The sequence below is a fragment of the Xiphophorus maculatus genome, chromosome 24, assembly GCF_002775205.1.
Source record: "Xiphophorus maculatus strain JP 163 A chromosome 24, X_maculatus-5.0-male, whole genome shotgun sequence".
NCBI lineage: Eukaryota > Metazoa > Chordata > Actinopteri > Cyprinodontiformes > Poeciliidae > Xiphophorus > Xiphophorus maculatus.
In genome coordinates this window covers 13,668,371-13,684,129 of record NC_036466.1, presented here as the reverse complement: position 1 = coordinate 13,684,129, position 15,759 = coordinate 13,668,371, and the positions used below count along the sequence as shown (strand labels likewise).

General features: G+C 46.9%; 2 protein-coding genes across 6 annotated transcripts in view; one reads left to right on the top strand and one right to left on the bottom strand.

Moving 5' to 3' along the window:
* Positions 1-185: 185 nt before the first annotated feature.
* iqcb1 (IQ motif containing B1) lies at positions 186-10,596 on the bottom strand. 4 transcript variants are annotated; one of them, XM_023329763.1, is made up of 16 exons: positions 10,466-10,596; positions 5,048-5,099; positions 3,551-3,666; positions 3,311-3,479; positions 3,001-3,118; positions 2,854-2,929; positions 2,677-2,776; positions 2,384-2,556; positions 2,196-2,305; positions 1,919-2,037; positions 1,764-1,830; positions 1,381-1,456; positions 1,161-1,312; positions 954-1,091; positions 612-768; positions 186-532 (listed from the first exon to the last, which is right to left on the bottom strand). In XM_023329763.1, the coding sequence occupies exons 3-16, from the start codon at positions 3,651-3,653 to the stop codon at positions 285-287; spliced, it is 1,806 nt and encodes a 601-aa protein (XP_023185531.1). In that variant the 5' UTR covers positions 3,654-3,666; positions 5,048-5,099; positions 10,466-10,596; the 3' UTR covers positions 186-284. The 4 variants fall into 4 exon arrangements, with proteins under 4 accessions (XP_023185531.1, XP_023185532.1, XP_023185530.1 ...); XM_023329764.1 differs by lacking the exon at positions 5,048-5,099; XM_023329762.1 differs by lacking the exons at positions 5,048-5,099; positions 10,466-10,596 and adding an exon at positions 3,783-4,504.
* Positions 5,419-15,759, top strand: part of LOC102234732 (kalirin-like) — a 35,490-nt gene continuing 25,149 nt past the window's right edge. The window contains exons 1-12 of one of the 2 annotated variants that reach the window (XM_023329653.1): positions 5,419-6,054; positions 12,245-12,319; positions 12,421-12,535; positions 12,683-12,875; positions 13,043-13,266; positions 13,347-13,686; positions 13,818-13,940; positions 14,023-14,214; positions 14,967-15,098; positions 15,174-15,308; positions 15,394-15,486; positions 15,599-15,721. In XM_023329653.1, the coding sequence (XP_023185421.1) occupies positions 6,000-6,054; positions 12,245-12,319; positions 12,421-12,535; positions 12,683-12,875; positions 13,043-13,266; positions 13,347-13,686; positions 13,818-13,940; positions 14,023-14,214; positions 14,967-15,098; positions 15,174-15,308; positions 15,394-15,486; positions 15,599-15,721 (1,800 nt within the window). In that variant the 5' untranslated portion in view covers positions 5,419-5,999. The remainder of the gene's footprint in view (positions 6,055-12,244; positions 12,320-12,420; positions 12,536-12,682; positions 12,876-13,042; positions 13,267-13,346; positions 13,687-13,817; positions 13,941-14,022; positions 14,215-14,966; positions 15,099-15,173; positions 15,309-15,393; positions 15,487-15,598; positions 15,722-15,759) is intronic. The other variant, XM_023329652.1, reaches the window with a different exon arrangement.

Below are 15,759 nucleotides of genomic sequence, written 5' to 3'. Positions count from 1 at the left end.
CCCATCAGGAGGAGGAGCCGCCGCTAACCGGCGGAGCGTCACATTCTGCTCTGAGGGGGAAGAGGAGCAGCGGCGCCTCCTCTTCCTCCTGACTGGGATGCAGGAACGGCTCCCTCTGCTGGCCAACAGAGGGAAGTGCAAACATTTCTCTGACCCCTCAGGTCCAGTTGGTGACATTTACTGGAGTCCTTTCCACACACAGACAGCAGGAGGCGCTGTGCTCTGATAAACTTACATGTTTTATTAGAGACAAAAACAAACTTCACATATTTCACATCCTGCTGCTACAGCTTCACGCCGTCCACCGCCAGGCCTCCGATAAACAGTCCTCCAAGCTCCGCCTCCAGCTCCGGCAGGTGGGCGGGGCCTGACTCCGCCCCCATGTTCGTGTCTCCCAGCGTCCGCCACCAGGGCAGCCGGCTCGCCTGCAGCACGGCATTGTGGGCGTTGCGCCCGCGAACCGCGATGGATGCTGACGGGCTCAGGAAGGACTCCGCCTGCGCCGCCGTGACAACCGAAAGGGGCGGGGCATCTGTAGGGGTGATGCAGCTGATTATCGATCCTCTGTGTGTATGTGTGTGTGTGTGTGTGCGTGTGTGTGTGTGTCAGACCTCGCAGCAGCTCCAGGTGTGTGTGTGTTTGCGCCAGCAGAGCCTCCACCTGCTGCTCCTCCCTCCTGCGCTGAGCTCCACCCTGCAGCTCTGCCTGCAGCAGCTGCTGCACCTCCTCATGCAGCGCAGCACACGCCTCCACAGACACGCGTGTCGACTGCACACACACACACACACGCCCGCCCGCACACACACACGCGTTAGAAACACTGATACGTTAAGGTTTGATGAAGGCCAAATTTAACTTTCAACCTAAAGTACAAGTTTCTTTGTCTGCAAAGATTTTGTATTATTAATCAATAAATGTGGACGTCCTGCTTGTAGAAAGAAAGTCAACCTCACCCTGTGTTCCTGGATGTACTCCTCCACCTGCTGCTTCAGCTCCGCCCGCCGGCTGTCCGTCAAACCCTCCTGACCAATCCAGAGCGGTGTTGGGGGCGGAGCCTGAGCTGCGGGTCGTTTCTCCAGAAGCCGACGGCCCTGGAGGAGCAGACGGCGTTTCATCAGCAGCTGGACAGGTGAGATGACATCATCGTGTTTGTGTCTTACGGCTCTCTGTAGCGTCCTGGCGGCGCGCTGCCGCCTCGCCGAGTCCCTCAGAGCGTCGCCGTAGCGACGTCTGTCTCTGAAGCCTCTCCATGCGCTCTGGATCACCACGGCGGCTCGGCGCTCGCACTCCTCCAGGTACGGATGCACCTGGTCTGGAGACACTAAGGTCAGAAGCTGCTGCTCCAATCAGAGCAGAGGAAGGCGAGGGGGCGGGGCTTACCTGCAGGAAGCAGCTGGAGCAGCTCCCTCTGCTTCTGATGCAGGCGCCGCCTCGCCTGCTGCCGCCGCACACACACCTGCAGGAGCGTTCATCAGGAAAATCTAAACACTGAAATATATTTGATTTTTATTTTTTTATCTATAACTCATAAATAATTTTACATTTGCTGGATTAAACGGAGGAACCTGGACTGTTATAAAAAACATTATTCTTTCAAAATGTGAGTTTAATAAATTACATAAAGTTGATCTATTAGTTAGTTTTTCATCTTGGGTTAAAGGAACTCTTTTCGGCTCTTTTGTAGTTTTCTGGAAGTTTATTCCAGATCTGTGGTGCCTAGAAGTTGAACACTGAACACACAGACCTTCAGCTGCAGCACTGACCTGGTAGTGTAGCTGCTCCTCCCACTGCTGCGCCGCCTCCTGCTGCTGCAGACGCCTGCGCCGTGCCCTGAGGTCAACATGGCGGTAAAAACGTTAAACATGTGATGAGGAGGCGCGTCGCTCTGATGTCGCTCTGATCAGATCCTGATCAGTACCTGTATCTACGCTGCAGCGCGCTCACGGCTCTGCTGAGATTCTTCACTCTGCGCCGGGTCAGAACCGAACGCCACGCCGCCTGGATCACACACGCCGCCCGCACGCGCTCACTGCTCTCCTTCACACACACACAATTTATTGAGAACGTTTGGTTAAATTTGAACAATCATATAAAAATTTGCATAATGTTGCTTTATTCCGATTTAAATGACAGGAACTAAATGTATAATTTAGTGATCAAATTATTTATTATTATTTCTGATTTATCAGATGAACCTCTGACTGATGGCTGGCGGCTTCTTCCTGCCGGATGACTGCGATCAGCTGATCCACTTCCTGTTCAAAGCCCCGCCCCCTCCAGTCTTTCTCCAGCAGGCTGTCGAGACCTGCAGACACATAGAATGACCTCTGACCTCCCCAATATGTGATAACACAGTCTCACCTCCTGCTGTCCGACCTCTGACCTTTAAAGTTGAACAGGAGAGAGCGCAGGCGGAGTCCCAGCTGATTGGCCATCAGGAGCATCAGCCTGATGGAGGCTCCGCCCACAGCGGCGTCCGAGCTGAGAGCCAATTGGGCGACGGCGTCGTTGAGCAGCAGCAGAGCTGATTCGTCGTTCAGCTGGGACAGGAAGTCTCTGCAGTTTCACCACATTAAGGTTGAAACATTTTTACCAGGATTATTTGATCAACTTCAGGCTTAAAGTCTCATTAACTCAGGTAAACAGGAAGTGGTGTGGCGTGTTCCTGAGCGCTACCTGTTGACTGTACAGGTTTGAGTCCACATCTGGATGCAGAGCAGCGACACGGTGACATCATCACTCATCTGGATCTGCTCGTAGTGGGCGGAGCTTAGCACTGCAGAGACAAAGTTTGTTTGTGAAGAAGCTGCAGGTGTCGGGGACTACTTTCTAGGGCGGATGAGGTGAGCGGACCCTGAGCCGTGAGGTGGGGGTGAGCAGAGAGCAGCCAGCCCACGGCGTCCATCACCGTCCTGAGGAGGGGCGGAGCCTGAGACAGACCACAGGAGTTACTGCTCTTCATCACTGCTCTTCATCACACCTGCTGCTCCTCCTCCTCACCTCTGAACGGCTCATCAGCTGACCGGCCAATGACAGCAGAACGTCCACCACTGACGGCAGGAACAGCCTATGAAAAGCCTCGGAGCGGCTGCCTGGCTCCGCCCCCACGCAGCAGGAGCTGGATCAGAGTTTTAGAATATCAGACTAAATAAAATAACTAATAATCGATTAAAACAGCTGCTAAAGCTTCTAACAAGCATCATTTAAAACATGTCGCATGTAAAAAGAAAATATATTTTCCATATAACCTGAATGGTGTCCATATTTCCTTACTAAAGCATTTAATGATGATGTAAAGGTGGACGTTCACCTGGTCAGGTGGGCCAGCGTGGCAGCAGAGGCCCAGTTCCCCCTCAGCCTGCTGGGGCTCAGAGACAGAACCCGGACACAGTGACTCAGAACCCCGCTGTGGTAGAACCGAGTCTTGACCCGAGTCAGCGCTCCGCTGTCTGTCTGCACCGCAGCAGAGTTCAGAACCTCTGGGGCAAAAACAGGATGAAATCAGAACCATGCTGACCTCTGACCCCGTCCTCCTCAGCAGCACACTCACTGTTCAGGGCTTCATTCAGGAGGATCATCTGCTCCTCTGGGCTCAGACCTTCATCCTCCAGCTGCCTCCTCAGCTCTGACATCACAGCCTCTTCTTCCTCCATCAGCTCCACCAACCTGAAACAGATTCAGGGAAATTTATCTGGCTAATTTTGATTTAATGACAGATTACATCAGATTTCATTCCTCTCACTTGCTTAAAGTGAATTAAAGAGAAACTAACAAAGGTTTACCAGGTTCTGCTCCCTGCGGAGCCTCAAATATCCAAGCTGGACCGACCTGGACACGTTTCTGGAAGGTGACGGGTTTCTCTCAAACACCTGCTAGCGTTAGCAGCTCTGCTTTCTTCGCCACTTTTCTTCTAAATAAAGATTTACTTCATATTTCTTGACATCAGTTCAACATCAAAACTACCTTTTGAGTCATTTTTATGCCTCTTACATTATGATAAACTCTGCTGTGCTGTAAACGTTACCTAACTACTAGCAGCTAGCTCTCCGATAGAGCAGGCGACGCTTGTTTCCAGGGTAACCTGACGTCATGAGTACGCGACAGCAGAGCTTTTAAAAAAACTTTATTAGCAATTGACAAAATTATTATCATAACCTCTTTAACAGAAAATTTACACAACAGAAAAAAAGAGAGAACAAGAACCGGTATTATTTGACACATCATTTACTATTTTTAAATATTGTTGATCTTTTAAAGTTATTATAAATAATAAAATCAACAAAATTTCAAAATTTAGCGCAGCTGTTGCTGAAACTCAACTTAACAGTCGATCTCTGCTCGATACAACCAATATAACAAAAGTTTTGCCTAATATTTTATTCTGAACTTTTATTGTAGATAAATATTGATTCACTGCAGCTGCTTTTATCTGTTATTTAGTTTCTGAAGCAGAATCAAACTGATGTGATGATGATTAAGCCTTTCTTTATTTATTTAGGTCATTTTTTTCTTTTGTTTTGTCCTGTTATGATAGAAGGCTGATTAATTTATTATTAATAATAAACTTTTTCCATGTTTGCATTGAATTTATTCCATTCTTTAGCTTTGTAATTGTAAATATTAAATATATTTTATAGAAGCCGATTTAAAACAAAATCATAATAAAAGTGGAAATCAGTTTAAGGTTGTTTTCTAGTGTCTGGAAATATTAACCTCTAATAAACATTTATAAGCAAATGATAAATGTAAAATTTCATTTATAATGTCATTCATATTATCCATTTAATTAGCATGTTATTTATTTTTACTTTATGTTAATTGTCAGATCTAACCATTTTCATAAAATGTCAAAAGGCAAAACAAATGTTTAAAATAGGAATGTTTTTTTGTGAAAACAAATATTTTATGCTGTTTATGAATAAAACTATGTAGGATAAAACAACTATTTAGCTAAATAATAATACAAATGTAAATATATGAATGTGTAAGATGCTTGTAGAATAACTAAATATCCAGCAATGACAATAGAAGTATAATAAAACATAACTCATCTAAATGTCATTCCCACTGTCTTCCTGCAGGTGGCGCTGCTGCTCCAGCTGAGAACATGGAGAACATTTCCTCTGATCAGAACTCCTGCCTCAGATACAGATGCTGGTTATTGTAGCTGACTTTATGATTTATTTATTATTATTCATGAAAATAATTCAACTGAGTCATCAGACATTATCAGAGAAATTATGAATCACCCAAAAAATCACGAGCTGTCAATAATCTATAGCCTGGATTAAGAGTTGATCAATAACTTCCAATTTCAAAATTAATAAACGCTATTAAATAAAAAATATATACTATATTATACTAACATACTATATTTTACTATATTATATATTCTTGTATTATACTAATTATATTATATTATATAAATCCTGATGGTCCTCATGTTGATAGTAACGGTACCGGCAGCACCGGTAACGTTGTAGTAACGGGTGGAGGCGGTGTGTGTGTGAGGGTGTGTGTGTGTGTCGGTGCAGCAGATGCTGCAGCTCTCGTGCACAGCGCCTCTCTGTCTCCAGTGCGCCTGCGTGCTGAAACACACACCGAGCGGCCGCAGGAGACACTGAGAGGGGATACCCGGCCTGCGTGGGCTCCACGGTACCAGTAACGGCACCAGTAACGGTCCCGGTAACGGTGACGTGATGTGATGCGATGCCGCGCGGGATCACGGTAACGTAAGCGCAGCAGCAGCGGCGGAGGAGGAGGAGGAAGAGGAGCAGGACGGACGGTCGAGGCTGAGCCGAGCAGGATGCAGCACTGACGGTCCGATCGGTACCGGGAGGAGAGGAACGCATCCCACCGAGCGAGCACCGGAGCCCGCGGCTGGTACCGACCCGATCTGATGTGAGGCTGCGGGGATGGACGGGTAGCAGGGAGGCGGAGCGGACCGACCGAGCGACGGCACATAACGGAGGAGGAAGAGGAGGAGGAGGAAGAGGAGGATGAATCCGGCTGAGGGAGGAGGAGAAGCGGGCCAGGACGGCCTGGCGACGGCAGGTGGGGTGTGAGCGCGTGCGCGAGGCGCGTGCGTGTGGGAGTGTGTGAGAGGGAGCTGCTGTCGCCATGATGCTCCAACATCCGCCCATTGACGGACCGTCTGCGTGTGTGAGAGGGTGTGTGTGTGTGTGTGTGTGTGTGTGTGTGTGTGTGTGTGTGTGTGTGTGTGTGTGTGTGTGTGTGTGTGCGTGTGTGTGTGTGTGTGTGCATCCCTCTCCAGCAGCATTGAGGCGCATGCACGCGCATATGCAAGCGCGCGCTGTGAGCGTGAGTTGGGGGTGGAGGGTCCGACCAAGGAGGATTGTGGGAAGGCCTGCTGGCCCTTGGAGCTGGTGTGTGATGTAATGTGGAGTGTGTTCACATCTGTGGAGAACCTGAGGGGCCGATAGCAGCTCCAGGGGCCTGGAGGCAAACTGAGGGTCCCTGGAGGATTCTGAGGGGCCCAAATCTGGTACTCAAGGGACCTGAGGGGCAACCAGGGACCCAAATTCTGCCTTGAAGGGCCTTCAGGGCCCCAAATTTGGTCCTAGATTGGCCCTGAAAGGTTCTGAGGGGCCGCCAAGGCCCCAAATCTGGTCGTGATGGGCCTTTTTGCCCCAAAGTCAATCCTGAAGGACCATCAGGACCCCAAATTTGGCCCTAAGGAGTCCTGAGGGGCCGCCAAGGCCCCAAATCTAGTCATAAAAGGTTCTGAAGGTCCACCAGGGACCCAAAAATTTATCTTGAAGGGATGTGATGGACCCTGCTGACCCAAATTTGGTTCTGAAGGGCCTCCAGGGGCCCCAGGCTGAGTCCTGCTGACGTCTCCTTAATGCAGACGTTTGGCTGAAACTCATAGAAAACCTGAATCTGATGAAGGATTTCTGCAGAAACTAAGAGCCAAATGAGGAAAAATGTCTGCAGTGGGTCTTTGTTAATCCAGATGGATTAGGATTGAACAGATTAGATGATAACTGAGGTGAAAACCTGAACAGACGGTTGTTATATAGTTATGAATATTTGATCCCATTACGATTCAGATCAAACCCAGAGAGTTTAATGGGATTTCAGCGGCAGGTAACTGGGAGAATTAATTTATTAACAACTTTACAAATAAAACAAGAAAATGATTAATGATGTTTTTATGTCTCATATTTAGAATTTTGCTTCTTAAATAAATTTTAGTTACTGTTAGTCACGTTGGAGACAGAAAACCTGAATGATGGAGCACGGTGGTGGCAGCATCATGCTGGGGGACTTTCAAGTTAATGATTAAAAAAATAAACCTTGATTTTAACAATTAACTTTGAAACAGAAACATATTTCAAAAATCCAAGATTAAACAACAAAAAACAAATAAAGCAGAAATAAAAAGACAATAATTAATTATAAAATATTAATAACCAAAATGCTAATAAGGTTTAACAACAATGTTTATTCTCTTATGCTTCATGGTGAAATCTTTAGAGGCTTTTTCAAATTCGCTGTGACACAGACTGCTACAGGAGATGTAAACGAGTCAGAACATTTCATTTCTCTTTAGGAAGAGAAATCAGATTTGTAAATTTGAGAAACTCCAATATAAAAAAATAAAATTGCAAGAAGAAATCTGATACGGTATCAATGTTATCGGTATTTTGGGTCAATCTACCCAATATGCTTTTATTTTGAAGAAAGCATTGTATTAATCAGAGTTTGTTACATTTCCTTGAGTGACTTTGAAAAAAGTTTCTTTTAGGAGAATTTTTACTACGCTGCACTTTTTACTTGACTAATTTTATCTCTGCTCTTGTTGAAGTGGTTCTGCTCTTTGTCATAACTTTGGGTTCTCTGCCTCCTCTGGTGTTGGTCGGTTCTGTTCTGCTGCTATATTATTTTGGTGGATTTCTAAACAGTAAATCTCCATGGCAACGGGGTTTTGAGTAGTAAAACTGATTTAATGTGTTGCTGAATCGTAGCGTGTTCAGCGTTGATGGTAATTATCCAAACGGCGGCGGAGAAATGCCAGAGAGACACAGTGAGGTCACGGAGGGCCCTGCGGCTCGGGTCGGGCTCCGGGTCGGGTTCTGGGTCGGGTTCCAGTCTCTCGGAGGCAGAGTGAGTCTTCAGACCCTCCGGCCCGACATTTCAGGCTGGAACGCAGTCATTAGCTGCTGTTGCGTAATCATCAGTTTGATGAGTCCTGACAGACTGACAGCAAGTTCCTCCAAAGGCTTTTTCATCTGCTTCTATTCTGGGCCGAGCGCCGCCTCACAGAGGAGGGGGTCCGACTGGAAACCCCCCTGATTGGCAGCTGATTAGGGATCAATCCACTTCCTGACAGAACACGCCGGCGCCAGGCATGTTAGCGCCCAGCAGATTACCAACGCCCACCACTCAGTCATTAGCTTCTGCTCCATGCTAACACCAACAGAAAGCTCGAGACACGGCAGTGGCAGCTGCAGTGGCACTTCTGGTGGCAGCTGCCACGGCTTCTGTGGGAAAATTAATAGATACGTTTATTTAGAGCGAGTAAATTGAAATTTGATTTTAAAAATTCATAAAGTCGCCACTGATTCTGTGGCAGCTGCCACAGCTTTTACGGCAGATTGGACAGAACATAAATAAATTTATTTTGAACAAGTCAAACAATATAATTTAATTTAGAAATTTATAAAACTGATTCAGTGGCAGCTGACATGGATTCTGTGACATATGACAGCTTTTGTGGCAGATTGAATATGAATAAGTTTATTTTAAACAAATCAATTAAAAATAGTCTAAAGCTGACACGGATTCGCTGTCACCAACGTATATGTATGTATTCTTGTTTCTGTTGTTTTGTTTGTTCAGAATGAGCTTCTTCATATTAATCATCCAATCCACCAGTGAAGCTGAGGCAGCTGCCTCTGCCACGGTTCGCTCTCTGCGCTGCCTGTTGCTTTCTCCTCTGTTAGCAGCTGGAATGAAGTTTAGATCAAACAAATTATCTCCATGTTTCTGCGACTTTCATCTGATTTCCAGCCAAACCTCCCTGGACTGGAGAGAATCGGCTCATAGATATGATTTCACTAATCGATTGGTGGAAAACGTGATTGAAAAATGGACTCAGACCGTTTGGATTTCTTTTAGAGCAGATCGAAGCCCATCACGGTTCAATTTGCTCCCTTGTGAAGAATGAACTCAGCCCATTTCCAGCTCGGTCTGTGAAACGTGTAAAAAGGTTCTGAGTTTCTGTAATCACTGCAGCTCAGCTGGAGCCTGATGAGTTTCCACCAGCTCAACGCTTGATTATGGAGATGATCAGAGGCAAATCTAAAGATTCCCTTTGTTGGTTTATGCTAACAGACTTCACACCGAACTCTTCCTGAGGCAGAACTCTGCTGGGCTTCCAGAACCGAGCCGCTTGGACTCCCAACTGGGTCCAACATTCAGCCACTTCGCTGTTGATTTGCAGGATGATTAGAGGGAGCGCTCCTTCCTTTTTGCATCCGCTTTTCAGTGTTCGACCCACAAACCGGTGGTTTGATAAGCTACAGGCTCAGTCATACTGAAGATGTGTGGAATATGTCTAGGAGCCGATAAAAAAACTAACTTTTAAACGCTTCAGTCCAACTCCAGTCCGTTTGTCTAGAAAGCCCGGTCCGGTTGGTGCGGTGTGAATGTGAAATCAAACTCTGGTCCGTCTCCAAACCTCAGTCAGTTTGGCTGAACTGAACTCTGGTGCGGTTCAAGTGTGAACGCCAAGCGAGCTTGAGACGGCCCAAAAAACAGGAAGTGGGCTATTGCGCAGAGCATTCTGGGTAAATACAACCAAAACAAATGCATTAGCCTAGCGCTAGCGGGAGAAATATCTCGCAGTCTTTAGCCAAGTTCAAATGACCGTTAAAATCTGACGCCTCCATCTTGTTTCCATCTGGTGAAGAAGGAAGTTGCGCTCGGCGTCTTCAGAGGTTTTTGTGTTTCTTTCAGTGGTTCTTGGTGCAGCGCCCCCACAGGCCAGGAGGGGAACAGGTTGGTTTGACTCAGAGCAGAGAGAAAGAGAGCAGCTGGAGGTGGAGCAGATAATGAAGTTTGATCAGAACCAAATCTACCGGACTATCAGCCTAAAGAAACTTTGCCTTGAAGAATGATACCAGAAGATGCTGTTGGCTACAAAACTTAATAATTTTAAAGCTGAGTGACTAAAATCAGTCATGGGAAACTGTTTTTAGTTTTTGTTACCCAGTGATTCTGATCTGGAAAGAAAAGTTCTGATAAATTATTAAAATCCCAAACTTGGCCGGTTTATGGCTGTAGTTCAATGGAAACATCTGATCTAAACTATAAAACTTTTAAGGAATATAACTACCTTTCTGCTGTGTTTTTTCTGGTGTCGTCTCTTTTATGCATAATTCTTATTATTGTTTTTGCTGGAGCAAAATGGCTCAGAGAGAAACAGAATATTCAATACCTTCACTCAGGATTTTTCCCAAATCGCTGAAGCAGAAACGTTTCCCACTTTGCATCCCCACATCACCAGTAGTCATCTGGAAACCAGGGAGACGTTAGTGAAGTTTCCTCTTTCTTTTGATAGAAATATCAGTCTGTAGGTTGGCAAACAGAGAAGCCTGCTGTTAGGTAAAGATTAAAGACTCAAAGATACATCCATCTGAAACAGAGTAAATATAACTGCATAAAGAGATGAAAACCATCGTCGGCTTCAGAAAAGGCCTGAGGGGAAAGAAAAGGCGTCTTAAGTAGGAAAAGAGGTTTGTTTATTATAAATGGTGAATTCTGGAGTTATTCCAGTTTCATCCAGATGTAAAATAGACGACAGGACCAGAATATATTAGCTGTTCCCAGGATGGCATAGAGAAAATTCATGAACCAGTAGCATCAGTGGAAGATGGTTGGAGTTGAACTCCCATCGACTTCGCAGCAACACTGAAACCACAAAGGCTTGAATCCCAAGTCTAAAATGTCGCTGAACAACAACAGGCCAACTTCTGATCTGATTATTCTTAGAGGCAGAAAGAAAAGAGTGTGATCGTCATCGTTAGTGAAGTTTTCAGCAGATGTATCTGCAGCTGTCACTAGGGGGCGACGTAGACAGAAACTGACAAAAGTGGTTAAAATAAAAACATGAAAACATGTTCCACTTTGCTCAATTGTCAAACTTATTGATCCTAGGATGTAACATCCATTGTCATCAATCAGGAAGATGATCAGATGAAATGAGTTGACTAAATCCAATCAGCAGACGGACTCAGTTTACGTCGTTAATAAAATCTTAAAGGTTCCCAGTAGAACATTCACTCCTTGGTTCTCTGTTCACTGGATGTAAAGAAGTTCATCTGAAGATTAAAAAACCCAAAGATTGGAAACATTCTGCATGAGGAAGCAGAAGCGTACAGCTATCCTCTCCTTGTTATAAAACATCCTCTCTTTATTTCACGCAGACATCAAACATTCTTGTATCCCAAGGTCGTCTCTGCTGTAGTTGCTGGGTGTTTTTGGTGTGTGAGATGAAAGCCCGTTGGGTGTGGAGGAGACGGAGCAGGACGGCGGTGGAGAGCCAGAGAGACGTTTCTCTCTCTCAGGGTTATCTCTGCCTGTTGGGCTGCTAATGTGAGGCGTTTAATGCCCTCAGTGTGCGAGTGTTGGATTAGCTTCCTCCTGCTGAGCGGGATGATCTGACGCATATGGGAGGCATGTCTGAACACACACACACACACACACACACACACACACACACACACACACACACACACGTGTTTCTTTCTGGGGATCCTGGTTACATTGTCTCTAAACCATCAAAACCATAAAATCAGCTTATTAAGGTTTTAACACCAACTCTAAACCTGTGAATTTGCCAAGTTAAATCCTGACTTGTAAACTGTTCTCACACTCCTTCATTCTGTTGAAATTATTTGTTTCATTGATTAGAAAGTTATTGCTCCAAAAAGCACAATTAAAGCAACTACTCAACTAGTTTTCAGTGAATATTGTCACATTCTTCTAACCACTTAAGTTTAATTTATACAATATTTGATCATTTATGGATTAACTGTATAATAATTTGATGCAAAAGGTGCTTAATGAGAGCCAGCTCCTGCCTGAACGTCTGTAGGATTCAATCTGCTTTGGATGTTTTAGGTGGATTTCTGGGGGAATAAAAAATGTCTGTTGGGTTGGAGGACACAGACTGGACACCAAACACAAGCTAAAGACGTTGATGTTTGTCTTCCAGGTTCTGGTAAAGCAGAGGCTGTTCGGGCCGTGGATGTCCTGACGGTGCTCAGAGAGAAAGTGGCCTTTGTATCAGGTAAAACAGTACTGGTTTTATTCTGGTCCTACTGGTTTAATTCTGGTCCTGCTGGTTTTATTTGGAAGCGTGTTGAAGTCACGGTTGTATGTGATTTCCAGGTGGAAGAGACAAACGAGGCGGACCAATTCTTACCTTTCCAGCAAGGACCAATCACGATCGAATAAAACAGGAAGATCTCAGCCGACTGGTCACCTACCTGTCAACAGTTCCCAGGTACAACTCTGAATATCTTTACTGCTTAGACCGATAAGGATCGGCTTTAATGTTTTATTCAGACGTTAAGTGCTCTGTCTTTAGTTTTGTCAGCAGTTTGTTGAAGGAAGAGACGTTGGTTTCATTGCCGCTCTGTGTTTCCCTCAGTGAGGACGTTCGAGCTCGTGGCTTCACCGTTGTGGTGGACATGCGCGGCAGTAAGTGGGACAGCGTGAAGCCAGTGCTCAGGACGCTACAGGAGTCGTTTTCCTCCAACATCCACACAGCACTGCTCATCAAACCCGACACCTTCTGGCAGAAACACAAGACCAACCTGGGCAGCGCCAAGTTTAGCTTTGAGGTACCGCCAGCTGTTCTTCAATCGTGGGTTCTTGACTTAAGGCCAACTGGAAGATGTTGCAACTTAAAAGAAAGAGGAAACATCTTCAAGTGCCGCTCCCTTATGTTCAAGCTGTTAAGGTTTCCAGAGTGTCTTGCATCGAGGCAGTAACCCGTCTCTGTCCCCAGACCAGCCTGGTGTCAGTGGAAGGACTCTCCCGGCTCATCGATCCCTCCCAGCTCACGGCGGACCTCGGCGGCTCTTTGGAGTACGATCACGTGGAGTGGACTGAGCTTCGTCTGGGACTTGAAGAGTTCTCTGGAGCTGCAACGCAACTTCTGGCTCAGCTGGAACAGCTGGAGGCCGGCTTGAACCGCATACCAGAGCCGAAAGACGTGGACGAGGCCCGCAAGTGAGTACTTAGGATGTTTCATTGGTCAGGGTCGTTCAGGGTCGACCTGAATGGTAACATTAGGGTATTCTCATCATTAGACTTCTAGAGGAACACAGTCGTCTCCGGAACACGATCGCCACCGCACCAGTGGACGCCCTCGACAGAGAGGGGAAGAGCTTGCTTCAGCGAATGCGCCTGGGCCCCTCACATGGTGACGGCTCCACTGAGGGCGGGGGCGGAGGTGGAGGAGGCGGAGGCAGCGGCGGCGGCACCTGGCTATCAGGGGGGGCCGATTTCCAGAGTGTAGCCCCAAAGGTTTCCTCTCTGCTGGACCGGCTGCAGGCAGGTCGCACCCACCTGCTCCAGAGCTGGAACGACAAAAAGCTGCACCTAGACCAGGGTCTCCAGCTGCACCTGTTTGAGCAGGACGCCACCAAGGTGAGGTCATGACCCAGCAAGAAAGCTTTGCATTATTTTTCCTATTGTTCAATCAGGTTTTGCATCATTATATGCAAATCCAGAGCTGCTGTCTGACCCGTCTGTGTTGCTGCTGCCTCTCCTTGTCTCAGATGTCGGAGTGGATCGCCCACAGCAAAGAGCTCTTCATGCAGAGTGTGGCAGAAGTCGGTCAGAACCACCAGCACGCTGTCGACCTGCAAACACAACACCAGCACTTCACCGCCAACTGCATGGTCAGTGTGTTCGTCTCTGTCTCTGGCGCCTTGCTGAGTGTTTCATGACTGAACAAACATGGCGGCGCCTGTGCTTCTGCAGAACGGGAGCGTAAACGTGGACAGCGTGGTCACCGTGGCAGCACGACTCGCCGAGGCCGGCCACTACGGAGCGGAGCGCATCGCCACGGTGTCGTCACGGTTACAGGAAGACTGGAAGGCCTTGACGACCGCCCTGGAGGAGCGCAGCAACACGCTTGCCATGGCAACTGGCTTCCACCAGGGGGCAGAGCAGGTACGGTTACGTCCAACACTCAGTACGCCGTTATGAACTGAAGTAATGTTTCATACGCAGCAACGCCTCACAATTCATTGACTGCGTTGAACTGTTCTTTGCTTTATCCGTTTCATCGTCCTCATTTGACCTCACCAACCACAAGTTCGTCTGTTTCCTTCTCTGCATTACTTTTGTTCTTTCTACTTTCCATTTTTTAAACTCCACCGACTGAGAGCAGACCTTTTACAACAGGATGGACCTCCGGAGAAAAAAAATTAAGAGCTACCAGTAGAGGCGTGTTGTGGCTTTATGCTCTCTGCTGATCTAGCATAAAGCATAATCTATCTTTATGTTTCCACCAAGGGGCAGAGAGCGTACCTTTATATCAGTACAGTATAAACCATTATGACCTAAAGTAGCAAAAAGGTCCAATGGAAGGATTCTTTCTCAGCTCCTGGCTCTGTTTCTGGCTCTAAATCACATTTTATAAATGCTCAGAGAGAACCTGTCCTCTCTGAACTTGTGGCCTTATGGCTGTTTGGAGTTGCATCTTTCTTCTTGCTATAAATATTTAAATTATGCAACAATACAACAATTAATGAATTCTTTACCTTACCCATTTCATTGTCCTCATTTGATGTCACTAAAGTCTCCAAAAGTCCAAGAGAAGGTCTGTGAAAGCCTGTAGAAGGTCTTTCTTAAAGCTTGGGACGGTTCTCAGCATTGTCCTTTACCCGTCTACGTTAAGGCGTGTCTGTCTCTCTGTCCAGTTCCTTCTGCGGGTGGAGGGTTGGGTGAAGACGTGCTCTGATGGTCCCTTACCGACTGCAACAGCAGAGCTGGAAGCTGCGACTAAAAAGCACCAGGAGCTAAACGAGGAGATATCTGCCAACTACACGCAGGTATTCACCTGGAGTCCCCCACTAAAACCTTTGTGTCTGCATGAAGGAACCTGAAGTCTTCCTGTCTGTTTGCAGGTCAGTGAAAGTGGAAAGGCCTTAATGGACGTCCTCCAGCGTAACGGCAGCAGTGAGTCTGAAGAGTCGGCAGCCAAGCCAGACTTCGCCCCGGCCACGCACACCATCATGGGAGTTCTGCACCAGGTGATGCAGGTGAGGCTCCGTGCAACGTGCCGTCAGGGCAGGATTACGGCAGACAGACGTAAAAACGGACCAGGACTTTCTCCTGTCTGCTCAGGGTCATCATGATGTGGAAGGAGCCTGGCAGCACAGGAAGCTCCGCCTCCACCAGCGCCTGCAGCTCTGCGTGTTCCAGCAAGACGTTAAACAGGTCGGACCACCAACACCAACGCTTACATCAATCAATCAATCTATATTTGCATAGCTGAAAACACTTGCTTTAATGACTGCCCAGATTTTCCTTCCACCTAATTTTCCGTCAGGTGTTGGACTGGGTGGAGCAGCATGGAGAGGTTTTCCTCAACAAACACACCGGGGTGGGGAAGTCCCTGCACCGGGCGCGGGCGCTGCAGAAACGGCACGACGACTTCCAGCAAGTCGCTCAGGTGACCCAAACATTCCCAGATCCTGATCCTCCGTCATG

Bases quoted from the DNA above. Each gene is read 5' to 3' on its own strand.
- iqcb1 (XM_023329763.1), bottom strand. From the start codon at position 3,653: ATGGAGGAAGAAGAGGCTGTGATGTCAGAGCTGAGGAGGCAGCTGGAG. The intron at 2,306-2,383 runs GTCAGAGGTCGG...ATGTGTCTGCAG, and splicing joins TCTCCTGTTCAACTTTAAAG to GTCTCGACAGCCTGCTGGAG. The intron at 1,313-1,380 runs GTAAGCCCCGCC...TAGTGTCTCCAG, and splicing joins GCTCCAGCTGCTTCCTGCAG to ACCAGGTGCATCCGTACCTG.